The sequence below is a fragment of the Entelurus aequoreus genome, linkage group LG16 (genome assembly GCF_033978785.1).
Source record: "Entelurus aequoreus isolate RoL-2023_Sb linkage group LG16, RoL_Eaeq_v1.1, whole genome shotgun sequence".
Taxonomy (NCBI): domain Eukaryota; kingdom Metazoa; phylum Chordata; class Actinopteri; order Syngnathiformes; family Syngnathidae; genus Entelurus; species Entelurus aequoreus.
The window spans coordinates 19911687-19935584 of NC_084746.1; the positions used below are offsets into that span (position 1 = coordinate 19911687).

Below are 23898 nucleotides of genomic sequence, written 5' to 3' on the forward strand. Positions count from 1 at the left end.
TTCAGCTCTCGCTGGATCGGTTCGCAGCTCAGTGTGAAGCAACTGGGATGAGAATCAGCACCTCCAAGTCCGAGTCCATGGTTCTCGCCCGGAAATAGGTGGAGTGCCATCTCCGGGTTGCGGAGGAGACCCTGCCCCAAGTGGAGGAGTTCAAGTACCTCGGAGTCTTGTTCACGAGTGAGGGAAGAGTGGATCGTGAGATCGACAGGCGGATCGGTGCGGCGTCTTCAGTAATGCGGACGCTGTATCGATCCGTTGTGGTGAAGAAGGAGCTGAGCCGGAAGGCAAAGCTCTCACTTTACCGGTCGATCTACGTTCCCATCCTCACCTATGGTCATGAGCTTTGGGTTATGACCGAAAGGACAAGATCACGGGTACAAGCGGCCGAAATGAGTTTCCTCCGCCGGGTGGCGGGGCTCTCCCTTAGAGATAGGGTGAGAAGCTCTGCCATCCGGGGGGAGCTCAAAATAAAGCCGCTGCTCCTCCACATGGAGAGGAGCCAGATGAGGTGGTTCGGGCATCTGGTCAGGACCCGAACGCCTCCCTAGGGAGGCGTTCGGGTGGCGGTAGGAAGCCACGGGGAAGACCCAGGACACGTTGGGAAGACTATGTCTCCCGGCTGGCCTGGGAACGCCTCGGGATCCCCCGGGAGGAGCTGGACGAAGTGGCTGGGGAGAGGGAAGTCTGGGTTTCCCTGCTTAGGCTGCTTCCCCCGCGACCCGACCTCGGATAAGCGGAAGAAGATGGATGGATGGACAATCAGGGATGTGGAGGGGGGGGGGGGGGTAGGATATGGACAGCAAGTAGTGGACATAGAGAGAGAGAGAGAGAGAGAGAGAGAGAGAGAGAGAGAGAGAGAGAGAGAGAGAGAGAGAGGCATAAGAAAAAGTATCTGCATTTGATTGTTTACATTTGATTATTAGCAATCCGGGGAGGGTGTTAGTTTAGGGTTGTAGCTGCCTGGAGGTGAACTTTTATTGCGGTTTTGAAGGAGGATAGAGATGCCCTTTCTTTTATACCTGTTGGGAGCGCATTCCACATTGATGTGGCATAGAAAGAGAATGATTTAAGACCTTTGTTAGTTCGGAATCTGGGTTTAACGTGGTTAGTGGAGCTCCCCCTGGTGTTGTGGTTATGGCGGTCATTTACGTTAAGGAAGTAGTTTGACATGTACTTCGGTATCAGGGAGGTGTAGCGGATTTTATAGACTAGGCTTGTACAGTTTATATTTCACATTTTAAGGATTACTAGTGTTGAACTAATATATAATGTATGTTTTTTTTTCTTGTTTGTTACAGACCAAAATTCCAGGGGTGGGCTTTGTCAAAATCCATGCTCCGTGGAATGTTCTCTGTCGGGAAGCAGAGTTCATGAAGCTAAAGATGCCCACCAAAAGGGTAATCATTTGTCACCTTCGACTGATATCAATATCAATGTATTTAATTAGAACGTGCAGCTGGGATAGGCTCCAGCGACCCCCCGATCCCCAAAGGGACAAGCGGTAGAAAATGGATGGATGGAACATCATAGCTTCCATGTACTACTGGATATTAATACATTTACATGGACATATTTTTACTCAATGTTTAAATGTCCAAAAGGAGTGTGACAAAGTAAAGCTTGTTTTATATACACGCTGTAAGTATATATCTAAAGTAGTAATAAACACATTCATAATATTATGTAATACTTACATATTTTGCTTATTTTAAGCATATTTATAAATATGGCAGCGCAAAAAGAACTACCTAAGAGGGAGAAGACGCAGTCGAAGTGGTGGAACATAAATAAGACCGCCCACAAAACGGCGAATCCCGTAGACACTGTCAAAAAGTGGCTTGAAGATGTTCTATAAAACATAATGTATACAACATTTTGAACAAAAAACAGCATTACATGTTATGTAGAGGACAAGGAAATGTTTTAATGGGTGAAAAAACAAGTTGTCTCTATATTGAAGCTATTATCATATATATCTGGTTTATAACACCAAAAGACTTCCAAAGTCTTAAATAGATATGATCAAAATAGTATGCGGGGATTCCTGAGCCATTTTGAGAGATAATGAGGAAGCCAGTCACGTAATCGCGTGACGTCGCGCTGGGAACCACAGATCCCTTCCCCATCAACAATGCTAATCAAGCAGACTTTGTGAGAGTTTGAGTTTATTTCGAACATGCATACAATTACAACATGATACATCACAATTTCCAGTTTCTCTTTTCAACATGTTTGAAAAGGAGTAGGAAGAAGCTGAGATTATTTCATCCTTTTGTTCACTTCCTGTTCTCAATTTATCCACAATATATTCAATGAGTAATAACATTGAACAATGATAAAATAAGTTAAAGGCCTACTGAAATGATTTTTTAAAATTTAAACAGGGATAGCAGATCTATTCTATGTGTCATACTTGATCATTTCGCGATATTGCCAAATTTTTGCTGAAAGGATTTAGTATAAAACAACGACGATAAAGATCGGAACTTTTGGTATCTGATAAAAAAAAGGCTTGCCCCTACCGGAAGTAGCGTGACGTAGTCAATTGAACATATCCGCAAAGTTCCCTATTGTTTACAATGATGGCCGCCAGAAGTGAGAGAGATTCGGACCGAGAAAGCGACGATTTCCCCATTAATTTGAGCGAGGATGAAAGATTTGTGGATGAGGAAAATGCAAGTGAAGGACTAGTGGGGAGTGGAAGCGATTCAGATAGGGAAGATGCTGTGAGAGCCGGGGGGTGACCTGATATTCAGCTGGGAATGACTACAACAGTAAATAAACACAAGACATATATATACTCTATTAGCCACAACACAACCAGGCTTATATTTAATATGGCACAAATGAATCCCGCATAAAAACACCTAGGTGTTTGTTATGCTAGCTCCTAGCTCAAGCTAGTTATAGCTCGAGCGGATTATATGGACGGGATCCCGTATATATAACCCGCCAATACAATTCAAACACCTGCACAACACACACACTCACTCAGCCCAAAGGACCGTTCACCTAACCCAAGGTTCATAAAGCTTATATACTTAACCAAAGTTACGTACGTGACACGCACGTACGGGCAAGTGATCAAATGTTTGGAAGCGCGCGGGTGGGACCTGAAATTCAGCTGGGAATGACTACAACAGTAAATAAACACAAGACATATATATACTCTATTAGCCACAACACAACCAGGCTTATATTTAATATGCCACAAATTAATCCCGCATAACAAACACCTAGGTGTTTGTTATGCTAGCTCCTAGCTCCTAGCTACTAGCTCAAGTTAGTTATAGCAAGCGATCAAATGTTTGGAAGCGCAGCTACGTACTCACGGTATCGCGTCTGTGTATCCAAATCAAAGTCCTCCTGGTTAGAGTCTCTGTTGTCCGAGTTCTTCGATCTTGACTGCATCTTTCGGGAATGTAAACAATGAAACACCGGCTGTGTTGTGTTGCTGACTTCCCTTGCAAAATATCTGCTTCGCACCGACAACTTTCTTCTTTGCTTGCTCAGCTTCTTTCTCCATAATGCAATGAACAAATTGCAACAGATTCACCAACACAGATGTCCAGAATACTGTGGAATGAGATGAAAACAGAGCTATTTCGTATTGGCTTCAATGGGGAAGGCATACCTCTGTTAAACTGGCTACGTCACGCGCATACGTCATCATACCGAGACGTTTTCAAGCGGAAGTGTGGCGGGAAATTTAAAATTGCACTTTATAAGTTAACCCGGCCGTATTGGCATGTGTTGCAATGTTAAGATTTCTTCATTGATATATAAACTATCAGACTGCGTGGTCGGTAGTAGTGGGTTTCAGTAGGCCTTTAAGTAAGTTTTATTTCATGTGGTGAGATAAATAAAATGCATCAAATTCAGAATGTTTATCATGGTTCTTCTTCTTTGTACTTTGTAAACACTAAGTTTGAACAGCTTCTTGAATCTGATCATATTAGTACAGTGTTTGATTTATTGGCTTAATCAATTCCATAATTTAATTCCACATACTGATATACTAAAGGTCTTAAGTGCTGTAGGTGCATACACGTTTTAATTTATATTTTTCTCTAAGGTTATTTCTTTTTTTGTTAATTGTTGTACATTCTTGGGTAGCAGGTTATAGTGTGCTTTGCACATAATTTTAGCTGTTTGCAAATGCACTGTCATGGATTTTCAATATTTTGGAATCATTAAATAAAAGGTTTGCATGTTCTCTGTAGCCAACATTATGTATTTTAACTGATCTTTTGTAACACGGATAATGGATGAAGTGCACTTTAGTAGTTATTTCCCCATATAGAAATATGGGGAAATAACTCAGATATGGTAACACTAGCGAGCAGTGGAAAATATGAAGGGATTTTTGGTCCAATGCATATTTAGTTGTATTCATTATTGACGTGTTCTGGCCACCCTATGTTGTATATTTTTTGAGATTTCCAGTTTATTTTTTCATCAGTCATTATACCTAGAAATTTGATTTAATTTACTCTTTCAATTATATGTATGTGTATGTGTTTTTACTCATTGTCGTGACTGAGACAAACATTTTGATGGTGAAACGATTGAAATTGGTTAAAAAAAACACAGGTAGAAAAAAGAAAAACATGGGGAAAATACTGGCAATAAATGAATTGCAGTAAAACCAATAATTTTTGGAAAGACTTTTTGAAAGAGCACACACGTCTTGAACAATGTGGGCGTTACGGAAGACCAACAAATTAGGAGGAGGATTAAGAATAAATAGATGAAAATGGTGCGGAAAAGCATGAGGGGGATCACCCAATAGTTTTCTACGCCAAAAACAGTGTGAATGCCCAAGCATTCACACAATAATGACTTGTTCACTGCAAAAACTGAAATCTAAGTAAGATTAAATATCTCAAATAAGGGTGATATTTGTTTATTTTCTGTCTGATAAGATCATTCTTCTCACTAAACAGATTTTATGTTAGTGTTTTACTTGTTTTAAGGGTTTTGGTCCTAAATTATCTCAGTAAGATATTACAGCTTGTTGCTGAGATTTGATTACCGATATTGAGTAAAACATGCTTGAAACTAGAATATCAACTGTTGCAAAGCTGTGTCATCAACACTCACAAGTATAAAACAGTTGTTATTAGTGAGAATATACTTATTTTAAGGTACTTTTGGGTTCATTGAGGTTAGCTAATTTGACTTGTTTTGGAAAGTCTTGACAAGCCAAATTTTCTTGTTCTATTGGCAGATAATTTTGCTTAGTTCAAATAAAATACCCCTAATTTTTGTATTTTTTTGTCTTGTTTTTGAACACTGACTTTTTGCAGTGTTTTTCTCGAATAACGTGTGAATGCTTCAAACAATAAATAGATATAGTTTTTTGGTGTAGAAAAAACATCTGCAAATGCTTAGGCATTCACATAAATCATTGGTTTGGTGTAGAAAAACATAATTCATAGCGGAATTGCGTATGACTACCCAAATGCTGAAGCTTAACTGAAATGCTGATGGTATTGTAGATTAACTATAAGAAAAGTTTGAATAGTGAAATGGTTTTGAATGCTAAAAAGCTTATGCTGACCTGAAATGTTATTTGAATGTATGATGAAATAGTTTGAATGTTGAATAGTTTAAAAGTCAAAATGGTTTGAGAGAAAAATAGCAGAAGCTGTACTGAAATGTAGTTTAAATTTTGAAATGCTAAATGTTGGTATAGTTAGATAAGTAACATACTTCTGAGATGGCAGAAAGTTACAGAATCCATGAATATTGGTGTACAGCCTTTATCTTTGGGCTGATACTGAGGGCAACTGTGTTGACTAGTTAGACGCGTGCCAATTTTTGAATGTCCAGTATTGTGGTTTTGTTTCTGGATATGACAATCCGTTTATTTTAGGCTATCAAAATTAAATCAAATGTAGGCTATAGAACATAATGTATGCTGACCTTGAATGGAACATTGTCACAGCAGCGAGACCTGACAACACGGTCCGCACGGCACAGTGAAACTGTTTGTGCTCTCTATGCAATCGCCTCTGAGTGCTTCCCACCTGAACCCTATTAAATGAGGTAAACCATGGCAACTGCACCATAGCAACGGTCCCATCCTTGTCAACACTTCCTGGTTCTCAAGAGGAAGTGGGCGCAGCAATCTGCCGAAAAGGAAATTCAGCATGAACTGAGGCCAGCAATCAATTAGAGAAAACAAAATAAAAACAATATAAACAAATAAGGAAATTTGGCTCCAACACTCTGGCCCCCAATTGAGAAAGGCAGGATGTCATGAACAATTCAAAATAACAATGGAGCCATGAACATAAACAAATAATAATCATATTTGAGTTCTGCGATGAGGTGGCGACTTGTCCAGGGTGTACCCCGCCTTCCGCCCGATTGTAGCTGAGATAGGCTCCAGCGCCCCCCGCGACCCCGAAGGGAATAAGCGGTAGAAATTGGATGGATGGATGGAGTTTGTTTCTTTTTTTTTTCTATACTTCAGCTTCTTGCAGCAAGCACAGCTTTGTAACTGGTCTGACCAGTGTGCTTGTTTTAGTTTTGACTTCAGCAGAACGCACCAATCCTGTTTTTTTTTGTTTTTTTATCCGGATAAGTCTCCATGACTCTTCCAAGTAAACCAGGAGCCACGTGGAGCGGTAGTGTCTGCGATCAGTACAACGTAATTTGGGACGAGACTTCTTCTCCATTTGCTCCACCTCTGCTGCTCCTGTAGTAAAGGTAAGTACTCTCTTAACCAGCGTTACCAGAATAGGTCCAAGATGTATTGGACTTGTCTCCATCTTCGTTTGAGATAGAGGTCTGATTTTTCAAATAATCCAGGTGGTAAAATTTGTGTTTCTTTCATGGTCAGAATGTGATTGGGAGTGAGGGCTTCTAGATCATTGGGATCCCCAGACAACCTTGTTATTGGGCGGTCATTCAGGATCGCTTCGACTTCATACAGCACTGTTTGAAATCCTTCGTCATTCAAGGTTTGCTGTCGTAGAACTGATGTCAACGTTCGTCGGATTATTCTGATCAAGAATTCTGCTGAGAGGCTGTTGGTGGGTTGAAGCTCCACTGTGTTCCTTCCTCTAAATCACCTTTACGGTGATTTAGAGCAGTGAGTGCTTCTCTCAACTCCCTTTCAGCACCAACAAAATTGGTTCCATTGTCAGACCTTAAATGAGACTGGTCCTATACAAATGAACCTGCGTAGCGCATTTATACAGGAATCTGTGTCCAATGAGTAGGCGACTTCCAAATGGACTGCTCTACATGCCATTCAGGTAAAGATGACCCCATATCGCTTTTCCAATGAACGACCTCTCTTGACCTCAACCGGGTCGAAATAATCAACTCTGACGTTGGTAAACGGAGGTAGGTCAGCAGCAATCCTCTCTACAGGTGGGTCTGACATCTTCTGTTCGCCCAATTTCCCTCTATGGCGTTTACAGAAGACAGTTTGAAATTATTTTTCTTGTGGCTGCATTAGCACTTGTGATCCAATATTTCCTTCTCAGCCTGGAGAATACATGGTTTCTCCCACAATGACTCAGTTGTTCGTGGATGTGTTTTAGTATCAGAGCAAAGATATGGAGATATTTTGCGAGGATAATGGGATGTTTGGAATCCTCTGACATTGCTGCTTTACTCAATCTCCCTCCTACTCTAAGCAAACCATTTTCTAGAATGGGGTCCAGCTTGTAAATGGAACTGTCTTTATTCACGTTACTCTTCCCAGATTTCAATAAAGCAAGTTCCTGTGGGAATGTTTGCTCTTGAGTGAAGTGGATGATGGCTGTCTCAGCTCTTGAAAGATCGTCTGGTGTTAGTTTGGTTTCCCAGTGAAGCTTTAATGCACATCATTTCCTGATCCATTTAGTCATCAATTAGTAGTTTTCTCTTTTGACTCATCTCCAGTAGAGTCCTTATTTTCAGGATCCAGGTAACTAACCTCTTCAACCGTTTCCAATCGGAGAAGCGATCTGTTGGTGAGTAGCACTTGGAGTATCAACAATAACTACATTGGTGCTGCTCCTTTTTTACCTCAGGTTCCTCCGCTGCAATCCCATACTCCAAGATATCAGCTGGCCACTCTTCCTCTGGTTTCTTCAGAAATTCAGGGCCTTCTATCCATCCTTTGAGTCAGTAACTCATCCACTTTAACTCCTCTTGAGGCTTTGTCTGCAGGAATTTGAGTGGTATTAATGTAACGTCATTGTGTGACATCAGATGTTTAATATCTTTCATCTTTCCCAATCCTCCTTTTCAGATCAAGTATGTGTTGCCTAGCAACACACTGATTGTTGGGCAGAGACACATCATCCTTCTTTTTAAAGGGCAGTTCCAAAGTGTAGTAGTGTCCATCTTGAAGCTTGCGCGAATCAGTCATGAATTTCATGAACTTCATGGCATCTCTAGACCTTTCTTCGTCTTCTGATGACATGTCTTTAAAATCATGGTTATATTGATTGTGCAGCAGCTCCTCCAGCTTTGTTATGTAGATCCTGTTGACTGTAGTAGTGGAGCAGCCAATCTTACTCCTCTTCTCACTGTAGTCAGGAAGGCCATTAATGGCCCACCCCAATAGGGTCTTCACGGCATACGGTCCATTTCCACGACTGTTGACCACTTCCCAGGGTTCAAGCGGTTTAGACGCATTGGTCCCAATCAATAGCTCTACATCGGCTTGAATACGAGGAAGAGTGATGCCATCCAAGTAAGGCCATTTAACCAACTCCTCTTCATTGATGAGGTTGCTTGTCGTTACGGGCATCATTTTTTGGGTGTAGACCTTGGGAAGGTCGTAGAACTGTTGCCCAGTGAGGCTTGAAATCTCTAAGTCTGTCAGCATGTAACTGGAAACTGATGTTTTTGGGCCCATGATTAGGAGACTGATTTTAGTTTTTCTTCCATTCAAGTTGAGCTTTGTCATCAAGCTTTCAGAACAAAATGTATCTGTGCTGCCCCGATCCAGGAATGCATAGGTTTGTATGACTGTGTGTTCTTTGCCTTATTTTGGTTTGCATTTATGTTGTTGCTTGCGCTTTCCTTCTGACCAATATGAAGCAGACTTGTATGGTTTTGCTTGCATACCTTGCAGATCAAGCACTTGTTACAATGCCTGCTAAGATGTCCAACATGAAGACACCCAAAACAGATTCCTTTCTGTCTTATGAAAGTTATCTTCTCCCTGTGGGTCTTCTCCATCTGAGGACACTGGTCAAGAGCATGAATTTTAGAGCAGCAGACACAGGCGTTTGTGGTACGAGCAGATGCACTTTACTTTTGGAGCAGGTTTAAATCTGGTTTGATCTTCCGCTTCAGGGGTTTCGATAGTAAAAAAATCCAATCCGCATTTTCTCTGCGACCTTGCTTGCGGTCTGGCAGGTGTACGAAGCACATTAGCACACAGCACTGCAGAACAAGAACCTTGTGTCTGCAATTGTAAATAATTTAGTTTTTAAGTGTTGTGTTTCTTGTAGAATCTATATAAAGTAAAATACATTAGCCTATTGTTAAAATAATGAAAACAACATCATTAAATATATTTGTTTTATTGTATTGTTACATTAATAGCTGTTGTATTATTATAGGATGGCTTGTTAAACATTTCATAGGATTTTCAGAGGGTGGAAAAACCAAGACATTTAATATAAAATGTAAAATTAATAAATACATAAAAAGAAAAAGAAAAAAAATGGTTAAAAGCCATCGTCCCGGGGAGCATTTAATTTCGTTCCGTGCATTTTTTTTACCGTCCCCGGGACGACGGGACTACATTAATCTCAAACCCTGGAAGTTACATTTTATTGTTTGCATTATTTGTTTCAGCATTGCACTTTGAAGATGGTCCCTCAGCTCTTTGACAGCTTTGGCTCTTTTTCAGATCAGCAGACTAAGTCTTTCTTATTTACAGTATATATAAATGTTTCTCATTTCTATTCAGACTTCCATATATATTTAATTTCCTTAACGGCTTGCCATAATATATATATATATAAATATATTATATACAAGCCAAATTATCCCGATCCAGATATTACTTTAATTCAAGTAATTAAGTAATATTTCCAGGGCTTGAATTTACAACCATTTTAGTCGCATATGTGCCCAAAATGTAATATGTGCAACTTCAAAATATTTGGGAACAAACAATTATTGTATTGTGAGCGAAAGTTGTGGCATTAGCCTCTATGTTGTGAATTAAAGGCCTACTGAAACCCACTACTACCGACCACGCAGTCTGATAGTTTATATATCAATGATGAAATCTTAACATTGCAACACATGCCAATACGGCCGGGTTAACTTATAAAGTGCAATTTTAAATTTCCCGGGAAACTTCCGGCTGAAAACGTTTCGGTATGATGACGTTTGCGCGTGACGTCCCGGGGTGAAGCAGACATTTTGGAATAGCACGGTGGCCAGCTTAAGTCGTCTGTTTTCACCACATAATTCCACAGTATTTTGGACATCTGTGTTGGTGAATCTTTTGCAATTTGTTCAATTTACAATGGAGACTGCAAAGAAGAAAGCTGTAGGTGGGATCGGTGTATTAGCGGCTGGCTACAGCAACACAACCAGGAGGACTTTGAGTTGGATAGCAGACGCGCCACCGTGAGTACAGCTTTGGCTTCCAAACATTTGATCGCTTGCCCGTACATGCGTGCCGCTATGTGCATGTCACGTACGTAACTTTGGGGAAATATATGTTTCTTGCCGAAAGCTACAACGCCGTCCGCCGCCGTGCCGATGTCCTCACCTGTCTGGGTTGACTTCCTCCGTCTCCGGGCCGCCGACCGCACCGATCATCGTGGTGAAGTCCTTCGTCGCGCCGTTGATCGCTGGAACGCAGGTGAGCACGGGTGTTTATGAGCAGATGAGGGCTGGCGTAGGTGGAGAGCTAATGTTTTTAGCATAGCTCTGTTGAGGTCCCGTAGCTAAGTTAGCTTCAATGGCATCGTTAGCAACAGCATTGCTAGGCGGCACAGCATTGACCGTGTGGTTACAGGTCCAGGGTTTGGTAGTATTGTTGATCTTCTGTCTATCCTTCCAGTCAGGGGCTTATTTCTTCTGTTTCTATATGCAGTTAAGTACGATGCTATCATGTTAGCTCCGTTGCTAAAGTGTTTCGCCGATGTGTTGTCGTGGAGATAAAAGTCACTGTGAATGTCCATTTTGCGTTCTCGACTCTCATTTTCAAGAGGATATAGTATCCGAGGTGGTTTAAAATACAAATCCGTGATCCACAATAGAAAAAGGAGAGAGTGTGGAATCCAATGAGCCCTTGTACCTAAGTTACGGTCAGAGCGAAAAAAGATACGTCCTGCACTGCACTCTAATCCTTCACTCTCACTTTCCTCATCCACGAATCTTTCATCCTGGCTCAAATTAATGGGTAATCGTCGCTTTCTCGGTCCGAATCGCTCTCGCTGCTGGTGTAAACAATGTGCAAATGTGAGGAGCCCTTCAACCTGTGACGTCACGGTACTTCCGGTACAGGCAAGGCTTTTTTATCAGCGACCAAAAGTTGCGAACTTTATCGTCGATGTTCTCTACTAAATCCTTTCATCAAAAATATGGCAATATCGCGAAATGATCAAGTATGACACATAAAATGGATCTGCTATCCCCGTTTGAATAAGAAAATTTCATTTCAGTAGGCCTTTAATAACATAGAGGCTAATGCCATGACTTTCATTGTGTTTCAGTGTATCTTGAAGGATCATGCAAGTAATTGTTTCTTGTTGATGATGTAAACAAAATGTCACTGTGCAAACCCATGTTTGTTGTTGTACTGAACACAGATTGAAACTAAACCGACTGAAATAATAATAATAACAATGAATAATTTCTAAGTCTTTGTTAGCCGTTTGCCAAGTTCTGTGCTCGTGCGCTACGTTCGCTTGCATCCTGCATCTCCTGGGGGCTAAGCCCCCCCTGTCTTTAAGAGCTAGTGACGCCCCTGAGGTCACCTACCTAGGTTCCATTCTAGAGGCTAATCTTTCCTGTGATAAAATGGCAACCGAGGTAATCAAAAAGGTCAACCAACGAACAACATTTCTCTACAGAATCTCCTCTCTGGTCAACAAAAGCACCATGAAGATTCTAGCGGGAACTCTCATTCAACCCTTTTTCGATTACGCATGCACCTCCTGGTACCTCAGCACCTCCAAAACCCTCAAATCTAGACTCCAAACATCCCAGAACAAGCTATTCAGGTTACTTTTAGACCTCCACCCCAGATCCCACCTCACTCCTACCCACTTCTCCAAAGTGGGCTGGCTGAGGGTGGAGGACAGAGTAAAACAACTTGCACTGAGCCTAGTCTATAAAATCGCTACACCTCCCTGATACCGAAGTACATGTCAAACTCTTTCCATAACGTAGATGACCGCCATAACCACAACACCAGGGGGAGCTCCACAAACCATGTTAAACCCAGATTCCGATATATCAAAGGTCTTAACTCATTCTCCTTCTATTCCACATCAATATGGAATGCACTCCCAACAGGTGCAAAAGAAAGTGCATCTCTATCCTCCTTCAAAACCGCACTAAAAGAACACCTCCAGGCAACTACAACCCCAGACTAAAGACCCCCCACCATATCCCACCTCCCCGGATTATAAATAATCAAATGTAAATAATCAAATGTATATACAAAACCCCGTTTCCATATGAGTTGGGAAATTGTGTTAGATGTAAATATAAACGGAATACAATGATTTGCAAACCCATATACAGTTGAATATGCTACAAAGACAACATATTTGATGTTCAAACTGATAAACATTTTTGTTTTTGCAAATAACCATTAACTTTAGAATTTGATGCCAGCAACACGTGACAAAGAAGTTGGGAAAGGTGGCAATAAATACTGATAAAGTTGAGGAATACTAATCAAACACTTATTTGGAACATCCCAAAGGTGTGCAGACTAATTGGGAACAGGTGGGTGCCATGATTGGGTATAAAACAGCTTCCCAAAAAATGCTCAGTCTTTCACAAGAATGGATGGGGCGAGGTACACCCCTTTGTCCACAACTTAGATGTTAGTTAGTCAAACAGTTTAAGAACAACGTTTCTCAAAGTGCAATTGCAAGAAATTTAAGGATTTCAACATCTACGGTCCATAATATCATCAAAAGGTTCAGAGAATCTGGAGAAATCACTCCACTTAAGCGGCATGGCCGGAAACCAACATTGAATGACCGTGACCTTCGATCCCTCAGACGGCGCTGTATCAAAAACCGACATCAATCTCTAAAGGATATCACCACATGGGCTCAGGAACACTTCAGAAAACCACTGTCACTAAATACAGTTTGTCGCTACATCTGTAAGTGCAAGTTAAAGCTCTACTATGCAAAGCGAAAGCCATTTATCAACAACATCCAGAAACGCCGCCGGCTTCTCTTGGCCCAAGATCATCTAAGATGGACTGATGCAAAGTGGAAAAGTGTTCTGTGGTCTGACGAGTCCACATTTCAAATTGTTTTTGGAAATATTCGACATCGTGTCATCCGGACCAAAGGGGAAGCGAACCATCCAGACTTTTATCGACGCAAAGTTCAAAAGCCAGCATCTGTGATGGTATGGGGGTGCATTAGTGCCCAAGGCTTAGGTAACTTACACATCTGTGAAGGCACCAGTAATGCTGAAAGGTACATACAGGTTTTGGAACAACATATGCTGCCATCTAAGCGCCATCTTTTTCATGGACGCCCCTGCTTATTTCAGCAAGACAATGCCAAGCCACATTCAGCACGTGTTACAACAGCGTGGCTTCATAAAAAAAGAGTGCGGGTACTTTCCTGGTCCGCCTGCAGTCCAGACCTGTCTCCCATCGAAAATGTGTGGCGCATTATAAAGCGTAAAATGCGACAGCGGAGACCCCGGACTGTTGAACGAGCAACTTTCATCACAGGGGAGCGCTGCTCCGTGAGGAAGGCGACTCCTGGCAGGGTGCTTGTGTACATGTGGTTTTTAAAAAGCGTTTTAAAGTGTTTCTTTTTACTTGTTTTTGATCCAAAGGTACAGTCGTGGTCAAAAGTTTACATACAATTGTAAAGAACAATGTCATGGCTGTCTTGAGTTTTCAATAATTTCTACAACTCTTTTTTTAGTGATAGAGTGATTGGAGCACATACTTGTTGGTCACAAAAACATTCATGAAGTGTGGTTCTTTTATGAATTTATTATGGTTCTACTGAAAATGTGACCACATCTGCTGGGTCAAAAGTATACATACAGCAATGTTAATATTTGGTTACGTGCCTCTTGGCAAGTTTCACTGGTAGCCATCCATAAGCTTCTGGTTGAAATTTTGACCACTCCTTTTGACAAAATTGGTGCAGTTCAGCTAAATTTGTTGGTTTTTTGACATGGACTTGTTTCTTCAGCATCGTCCACACGTTTGAGTCAGGACTTTGGGAAGGCCATTCTAAAACCTTAATTCCAGCCATTCCTGTTTGGAGTTATTGTCCTGTTGTAACACCCTAAAACCCAACCTCCTGGCTGATGATTTTAGGTTGTCCTGAAAAATCTGGAGGTAATCTTCCTCTTTCGTTGTCCCATTTACTCTCTGTAAAGCACCAGTTCCATTGGCAGCAAAACAGGCCCAGGGCATAATACTACCAAAACCATGCTTGACGGTAGGTGTGGTGTTCTTGTGATTAAAGACCTAATCTTTTCTTCTCCAAACATTGCTGGGTATTTTGGCCAAACAGCTCAATTTTTGTTTCATTTGACATCACATGGACAAAGATAAGACCTTCTGGAAGAAAGTTATGTGGTCAGATGAAACAAATTGAGCTGTTTGGCCACAATACCCAGCAATATGTTTGGAGGAAAAGTGAGGCCTTTAATCCCAGTAAGACCATGCCTACTGTCAAGCATGGTGGTGGTAGTAGTATTATGCTCTGGGTCTGTTTAGCTGACAATGGAACTGGTGCTTTACAGAGAGTAAATGGGACAACAAAAAAGGAGGATTACTTTAAAATTATTCAGGACAACCTAAAATCATCAGCCCAGAGGTTGGGTCTTGGCGCAGTTGGGTGTTCCAACAGGACAATGGCCCCAAACACACGTCAAAAGTGGTAAAGGAACGGCATAAGGTTTTAGAATGGTCTCCCCCAAAGTCCTGACTTAAATGTGTGGACAATGCTGAAGAAACAAGTCCAAGTCAGAAAACCAACACATTTAGCTGAACTGCACCAATTTTGTCAATAGTGGTCAAAAGTTCACCCTGAAAATTGCCAGAAGCTTATGGATGGCTACCAAAAGCGCCTTGTTACAGTGAAACTTGCTAAGGGACATGTAACCAAATATTAACATTGCTGTATGTATATTTTTGACCCAGCAGATTTGATCACATTTTCAGTAGACCCATAATAAATTCATAAAAGAACCAAACTTCATGAATGTTTTTTGTGACCACCAAGTATGTGCTCCATTCCCTCTGTCACAAAAAATAAGAGTTGTAGAAATTACTGGAACCTCAAAGACAGCCATGACATTATGTTTGTTACAAGTGTATGTAAACTTATGACCACGACTGTATGTGGATGTCAATAGTGTTTTACGTGGCCTGGTGTCACTCATGGTGACACTCAGGTCGATGTCCCGTGAACAGACATTGTTTGCAATCAATCCAGCCGCTCCACCAGGCCTCACCTACTCCCGGGAGGTTTTGTTGAAGCTACACGACCTCCACTTGAACCCAGGAAATGCATTCCTTCCCCCTTATAACATACCTTTGGGGTTACTTCGGGTCACAAGCGGAAGCAACTGCAAGGAAAAGAGACTCTAGAGGAGGGATACGCAACCAGCTAAAGAGAAGAGGCAGCCGGCTACTTTTAACCTCCCATCATCCTATCAAATATCCGATCGCTACATATTTAGACCGACAAACTTTATACCATGATCAAGTCTGATCTGGTTTATCAACGAGCCAGTATTTTTTACTTTACAGACACATGGCTCTGTGAAAATGTGGACTTTCAGCTGGAAGGATTTCACATCATCCGCTTTGAGAGAGACATAGTCCAAACACGGAAGTCAATTGGGGGTGAGCTCTGTATGGCTGTCGCCAAGAAATGGGCAACAAACTACACAGTGAGGGAGATGGAGTGCTGCTAATATTCCGAAATGTTAACTGTCCTTTTGGACCATTTTACTTACTCAGATAACTGTCACAGATCACTTTCAATTTAATGTATGTTCCAGGACCTGATTTCGCCCAAGCGGTCAAGCACATGGCTGAAATTACAACAATTCAGTCACAAAAACTGGAGAGCAGCTTGTATTCCTACATCTTCTGAGCTTGGAGCAATATGTCACAACTCCAACAAGGAAACTTAACATGCTGGATTTGTGCTATGGGACTATACCTGGAGCATATGTTTCTAACCCGCGCCCACCTCTGGGTATGTCTGACCACAATGTAATCCTGCTGCTACCAAAATATAGGGAAAATTGTCATGAGACTTTAAAGGGCTGTTTTGAGTAGACCAATTGGGATTTGTTTTTTAATGACTGTGGGGATGATTTTAACAGGCTTGCTGTTGTGCTTACTGCATACATTTTATTCCATGAAGAAACCATCACTCATTTTTCGCATTTCCAGGCAGTGAACTGTTTTTTGCTTTAAATGTCATTTGTACTGTTTGTAGTTCCACAAAATCTTGACATTTCTGTAGTTTTGAATGTAGGGAAATGAATGTGTGATCACTATATCCTGCCTTATGAATTACCTGTATTGCTTTTTTCCCTGCAGGGTGTTGAATGGACACAGTGTGCTTTTGTAATTATTGCCTCAAACGTCTGCACTGTGGTGCAAGTTAATGGCATTCGTATCTCTCAAAGACAATGTCTTAAACGTCTCTGCCTACTTATTAATAAAATGTATTATTCAGCCTGTTAAACATTCTGCAATTGCGTTCTATCAATCAGAACAGGTTATAAAATGTGTATATACCATGGTGATGGTAATATTGTGTAGTGAACTGTAATTACCAGATGTGGGCTGCAGAGGGCAGTGGCAGGCATGCCTGCGGTATGAGACCTTGTCTCAGTGGTAGCGAAGAAGTGAGATTGTTCAAAGACAATCTTCCTTCATATAGCAGGTGCCATTACAAAACACTTAATTTCAACATGCCAGAAAACATTTATTTAGGTAGAAATATCACAGAATAACAATAGCATTATTGTAAGACAGTTTTTTGTTGTTTTGTTGGCGGTATAGCTCGGTTGGTAGAGTGGCCGTGCCAGCAACTTGAGGGTTCCAGGTTCGGTCACGCTTCTGGACATGAAGCAATGCGAGCTTAGCGTTCGCTCCAATTATGTTATCTCACAGCGATTGATGGTAAAATTGTCTTCTTTTGTCCGCAGAAAGTCTTGCCATGGCTTCGGATCTGATATTTCCATAAAGTCTCCCTTTTTTTGTGCAGTTTTGAGCTATTTTCGAGCCTGTGACTCAACATTTACTGGACCCCAATAAACATTTCCCCAAACTACGGAACACATTATCGCCGTTAAAGGAACTTTAGTTGTCTAGTTTACTTGACAGCCCTAGTTTAATTATAGAAAAATAAAACACTGTACTTTAGTCAATTGATTATTTGGCATACCACAAGATAGAGCCTGTGTACCAATTTACTACAGTTTGAGAATCACTGTCTTTGAGCTCCTCATCCGTGCATAGTCCTATCTAATCTATGATCCTCAGCTGTACAGTTTTTTTCTGGGCAGCCCCGCACAAATGCTGATAGATTTAAAGATGCACATTTCCTACGCATCGGTGTTTAAAAAAAATAAAAAATAAAATAAAGTCCATTGACACAAGTCGAGTTAAAAATAAGTGTCGATAAAAACACATTCACCAAGCCCCATGCACATTTTGTCCAAGCCAATAAATTAACCACAGATGACAATCATACTACCTCTGTTCAAATATATAGTGGTAAACCAAATATACAATAAAATCAGCGTACACTGAGACAGAGTCCAGGAAACAATATAAATGCCATCAATCTATTTTCTACCGCTTGTCCCTTTCGGGGTTTTTGAATGTCCATGTGTGTTGTACAAATAGGAGTGTGCTTTGATATGTTGGCTCCATGTGTGATTGAGTTTGACACCCCTGCTGAAGATGGATCTGTTAATTTTTTTCATCTGTACCAGGAAAGTAAGTCCCTATTTTAAAAACAAATATTATTTTCCTTCTAGGTATATGAAGTTAAGAAGTCAAGCGGCGTTATAGAAAAGATCAGCTTACTCGTCAGTAAAGTTGTTGAGCCTCTTCATCCTCATGTTGATGGAACCCAACCAAAGAACATCAAACACCTGTCACACACGTTCTCCAGAGAGAAGCAACACCTGTAAGTACATATTTGTTGCATACGCCAGACTATTTATCGTGCTTATAGTGGGCAGATATGTACTTGGGGATAGGCTGATTGGCAACAATAAATTGGCCGTAGTGTGTGTGAATGTGTGTCTGTCTATCTGTGTTGGCCCTGCGATGAGGTGGCGACTTGTCCACTGTCCAAATGCAGCTGGGATAGGCTCCAGCGAGGCCGATAAAATGCCGGACGAAGCAACCCCCTCAACTCCGACACCAAAGAAGATTACTGCAGCGCACAGGAGGAGGAGGTTAGAGGGGGTAGCTTGTGTAAACGTCATGGTTCAATGTGTACACCTGCGGATTATAAATGGCCAATATATGTACAAAATTAAATGTGTCCAAAGATTAAGTGGGTCTGTTTTAACTCTAGGTGTGTTTATAGTGTGAAAATTACGGTAAAAAATTTGCAGTCATGCTGGTATGACTAATGCATGAACATGTGTGTGTGTGTTACATGAGCATATTTTTATGTGCTGAAAGCTGGAAGAAGGCAGGATATAAAGCTTAGACAGGCGCAGCCACCGCTGCTGCCCACTGCTTCCCTCACCTCCCGTGGGTGATCAAGGGTGATGGGTCAAATGCAGAGAATAATTTCGCCACACCTTTTGTGTGTGTGACAATCATTGGTACTTAAAATTTTTAAGACATTGACTTAGACCAAGACAAATGATTCACAAGGGAAATAGTTACAACACTTTGGAAAGTTAGCACTGGGGTTGTCCCGATTCCAATAATTTAGTACCGGTACCAAAATGTATATGGATACGTTTCCAAATAAAGGGAACTACAAAAAATATCAATATTGGCTTTATTTTAACAGATAATCTTACACTGTGGCGGGCACTAGGACCATGCTCACACTCAGCAGAATGTCTTCCTGGGCACACTGTTGAAGTGCAGTTGTTTAAAGACCTGAGAGAAACACGGTTGTGTTTCCTGCATTTGCCACAACACTACATTAAACACTCACAATCAAAGAACAATTTTACAAGGTTAAAATATAAATGAAAAGGCATTGAAATGGCATCGACCCTGAAGGGAACGTCTTCCCTGTGCTCCTCGACTACGGTCAGCACCGGACTGAACAGCAGGACAGATGTAACAACTACATCGTTACCTGTCACTTTTTAGAACGCCTTGTGCAGATCTGAATGCGTATTATTTAAATGTTTACCTAAGTTTGAAGCAAAGGTGGTAATACTAATTGCCATATTTGGCGAGGCGTGTTTTAAGCAGCTGTTGCGAGAGTAGCGTATGAGTTTGTGTGCCCCTTTTAAGAATGGTGATATGTGGGGTGAGCTACGTGAGTAAGTGAGTGGGCAAGTTAGGAGAGGTAGCGCTAGCATGTGCAGGAGTGTTAATAGCATGGTGGATGTCCGGTTGTGCCCTGTTGAAATTATAAATAAACTGACCTAGTTGTAATTAATCGACAGCTTCGTCATTCCGGCCTAAGAGCGAGCCTTACGGACGCATTGTGAAGGGTTTTACTCCCGACAATACATTGGTCCTGGAGGAAAAGGCTCCCCTGCTCTACGCGACCACAGTCTGGGACCCGACAAGCAGGAAAGTACTTGCTGTTGCAAGTACAAGTACTACACATGGTGCCTCCTTGTTCAAAGCGTCACCTTTATTGTTAGTTTTGAAGGCCAAATACCTCCATATTGCGCTTCACGCACCCTCTGTATTAACTAGTGGAATTGTCGTTTTTTGCCATTTTTCCTCGCAGAGATGTTATTGCTTGTATGCACTTTGTGTGTGCGTTTTGACACACTCAACATCATGCTGTAGTCACCGCGGCAAAACGGCACTCAGATGAAAGAACGGTACCGGTACTTTTCAAAGGTGGTATAGTTCAAGTTAAAGTTAAAGTACCAATGATTGTCACAGCTCAGCTGTGGTTAGCACCCTTTTGGCAGCCACTTAAAGGGAAAAATGCCTATATTTTATTTTTGTCCATCACAATCCTTATGTGAGACAAAAAGACACATCTTTCTCTTCTGTGCGTTCTAGAAAGAGGTGGCTAACAATGCGAGTAAATGAGATTAATCTATTCTACCTATATTTCCCTCCAATAAAACCTCAAAACAAATTTATATTTACATGTTACCTGCATATCAACCAAGCTATTGCTACATTGTTAATGTAAGAGGAACTACTTTTAGCAACTCATCATTCTCACAAGAAACTCACACTGCTCCTGCGGCCACTAGCGAGATGTAAGCTAGCTACTGAGCTACTGCTGCTGAGGAATTGCCTCTGAGTTTGGAAAAGATAATGCGAGATTATAAATCATATGCAGTAAAAGGTTGTGGCCATACATTGAGAATTTAGTCAATTTCAAGCCCTGGAGATGGGATTTATGGCTCTTTGTTATTTATTTTTTTTGCAGTTTTCTTTATTTTTTTTTAAATCAGGAAAACAATAACTTGTAGCAGTTAGATAATAGTTGGGTCAGACTAATTTGAATTTACACAATTTTTACTCTATTGGTAGGAAATATTGAAAGTGTTTTTTTTTGTGTGTTATTGTTGAACAGTCCTTAAGTTAGTGCCATATCCCCATGCTTTGACAGTGATCACTATTTTTCCCTCACTTAAAAAATGTTGTAGCGCAACAGCATTTTAATGATTTAAAAAAAATACACACAAAAAATATGTATAATTTTAATGTATTTATGAATAAAACTAGATTTACAAACTAGGACATTTGTTAGGCCGCACACACGCTCCGTGCTTCCCTCTTCTGCGGGAGGGCTCAGAAGCTCTGCTGTGAGCACCAGACACGCCCCCGCGCTCGTCACGCAGACCGCGCCCACACTCCACCGCAGCCGGAGGCAATCAACACCCAACGCACCTGGCTTTGATGAGGGACGACAGTATAAAGACCTTCGACGCTGACTCATCGTCGTCGGAACGTAGCTCTGCTCGCATGCCCGTGTCTCAGCCTCGCTGTGTACCTCCGCTGCTGTTTTTCCCTCCTGGACTCTGTTTGCTCTCCCCGATCCTTGACCCAGTTTTGGACTTCCGGATTTGGCCCTTCTGTCCTCGACCCCCGCTCGGACCTTGGACTTCCTTTTGGATCATTCCCTTTGGATTTGGACGCTTATCATTCAACACGCACCTCAACAAACCTTACGGATTCATATGGTAAATTTTCACACATCTCTCATGCAAACACATAGTAGCATACACACCCCATTCACTCATCAAGCACTCAATAAACCTGTTGAGCTTGATATCATCGTGGTGTCTCCTTCCCCAGTTCGACATAACAGTACGTTCCGACCAAGATGGAACCAGACTGCACCCGTAAGTCTTCGCCCGGACCTCTGGCTCGGACTTCCCCCAGTACAAACGTGTCTACAATCCAGTCTGTCCTCCAACAACACCAGGTCCGTTTTTCCACCCTGGAGGACAAATTGGATGTTGCATTCGCCAGCCTGTTGTCCAGACTCGACAACCTCAGCACTGGTCAGGTGACACCCCCCACACCTGTCATTAGCAATACACTCACCACCGGGGGAGCTACACTCCTACGGGAACCAAAGATAGCAAGACCTAAATATTTTGAGGGAAGTTTCGAACACTGTCGCGATTTCTTGGTTCATGCGAGTAAATTTTTCTACACCAACCTTCCCGATATGCAAATGACGGCGCTAAGATTGCCTTTATATTTTCCCTACTATCGGGACCTGCGCTGAAGTGGGCCACGTCTGCCCTCAGTAAGGATTCAGGGCTTAACGCCAATGTTGCGGCTTTCCGCAAGGAATTTTCGACCATCCTGCTGATGGCGGAGACGCCGCTTCCAGACTCCATTCCATGCGACAGGGCCCCCGATCTGTGGCTACTTATACTTTGGAGTTTAGAAACCTGGCGGCAGAGAGTGGATGGGACGACAAGGCACTTCAGAGCGCTTATCGAAGAGGACTTAACGACTCTATTAAGGACGGTTTGTTGCGGGATAGACCTTCTAACTGTCAAGACCTCATCGAGTTAGCCCTACTATTCGACCAACGACTTATGGAACGTGAGGCGGAGAGGCAGAGCGACTATGGCAGCACAGCATCTGCAAGAGTCTCTGCATATACCAACCGTCCCCTCACCAGAAATCTGGCACCGTAAGACCGGTTCTAACCACACCTCAAGAACCCATGCAAATTGGCAGGTCCCAACTATACTTTGAGGAACGAGAACGGAGGTTCCAACTTCGACTCATCAGATACGCGATCTTCGTAATGCCTATCATCTGGTCCGCATCAGGGAGGGAGACGAGTGGAAGACAGCATTTAACACTCACCTGGGTCACTTTGAGTATAAAGTTATGCCTTTTGGACTGACCAATGCTCCCGCTGTCTTTCAGGCCCTTGTCAAGTACATTCTTAGGGATATGATTGAACGATTTGTGGTGGTCTACCTGGATGACATACTCATTTTTTCCAAGAACCCTCAGGAACACCAGCACCACGTCCGTCTCGTCCTTCAATGATTACTGGTGAACCGCCTATTTGTCAAAGCTGAAAAATGTGAGTTTCATACCTCTTCAGTTGAGTTTCTCGGTTTTGTCATTGAAAAAAGACATATCAAGGCTGACCCCAAGAAGGTGAAGGCGGTGGTGGAATGGCCTCAACCCTCTACCCGTACCGAATTACGTCGTTTTCTGGGATTCGCTGGATTCTACAGACGAATTATCAAGGATTTCAGTAAATTGGCCGCACCCCTTCATGCACTTACATCAACCAGCATACCTTTTCAATGGAACCGGGAAGCAGTTATGGCATTTTGGTGCCTGAAGAGGGGCTTTGTCTCAGCACCCATCCTGGTGTACCCGGATCAAGACTGCCCCTTCATTGTTGAGGTAGACTCATCTGATTCAAGAGTTGGGGCAGTCCTTTCGCAACACTCTAAGCAGGACAGCAAGATCCACCCTTGTGCATTCTTTCTAGACGTTTATCCCCTGCTGAGCATAATTATGATGCTGGTAATCGGGAGTTACTTGCTGTCTACGAGACATTAAGGGAGTGGAGACATTGGTTGGAAGGTTTTTTAAATATCAGTTTCAGTTTCTCACTGATCACCAAAATCTTCTCCATGTCCGACCCGCCAAGAGACTCAATGATCGGCAGGCCCGTTGGTCCCAGTTTTTTGGCCACTTCAATTATGTTCTCTCTTTCAGACCAGGATCCCGTAACACCAAAGCTGATGCACTCTCTCGCCATTTCTCGGAAGAAACCACCGACAAGACCCCAGAAGAAACCATCCTTCCACCCTCCAGGATAATCGGCATGGTCACTTGGAAAGTGGAGGGTCTTGTCCAATACTCCTTGAGAGAGAAACCGGGACCAGGTGGCGGACCTCCCAACAGACTATTCGTTCATCGTGAACTACGTCCTCAAGTTTTGGAGTGGGGGCATTCCAGTGTATTCTCCTGTCATCCGGGAATCCAACTCACTCTTTCCTTCATCCGCCGGCGGTTCTGGTGGCCATCCATGGCTAAGGATACATGTG

At 42.1% G+C, this 23898-nt stretch overlaps 1 protein-coding gene across 7 annotated transcripts in view; it reads left to right on the forward strand.

The window, feature by feature from the left end:
* Positions 1-23898, forward strand: part of LOC133630688 (anoctamin-1-like) — a 242799-nt gene that overhangs the window by 93252 nt on the left and 125649 nt on the right. For 5 of the 7 annotated variants that reach the window (XM_062022331.1, XM_062022333.1, XM_062022332.1 and 2 more), the window contains exons 4-5: positions 1299-1397; positions 18217-18368. In XM_062022331.1, the coding sequence (XP_061878315.1) occupies positions 1299-1397; positions 18217-18368 (251 nt within the window). Of the gene's footprint in view, positions 1-1298; positions 1398-16284; positions 16416-18216; positions 18369-23898 lie in introns of those variants that run through there. The other 2 variants (XM_062022337.1, XM_062022336.1) reach the window with 2 other exon arrangements.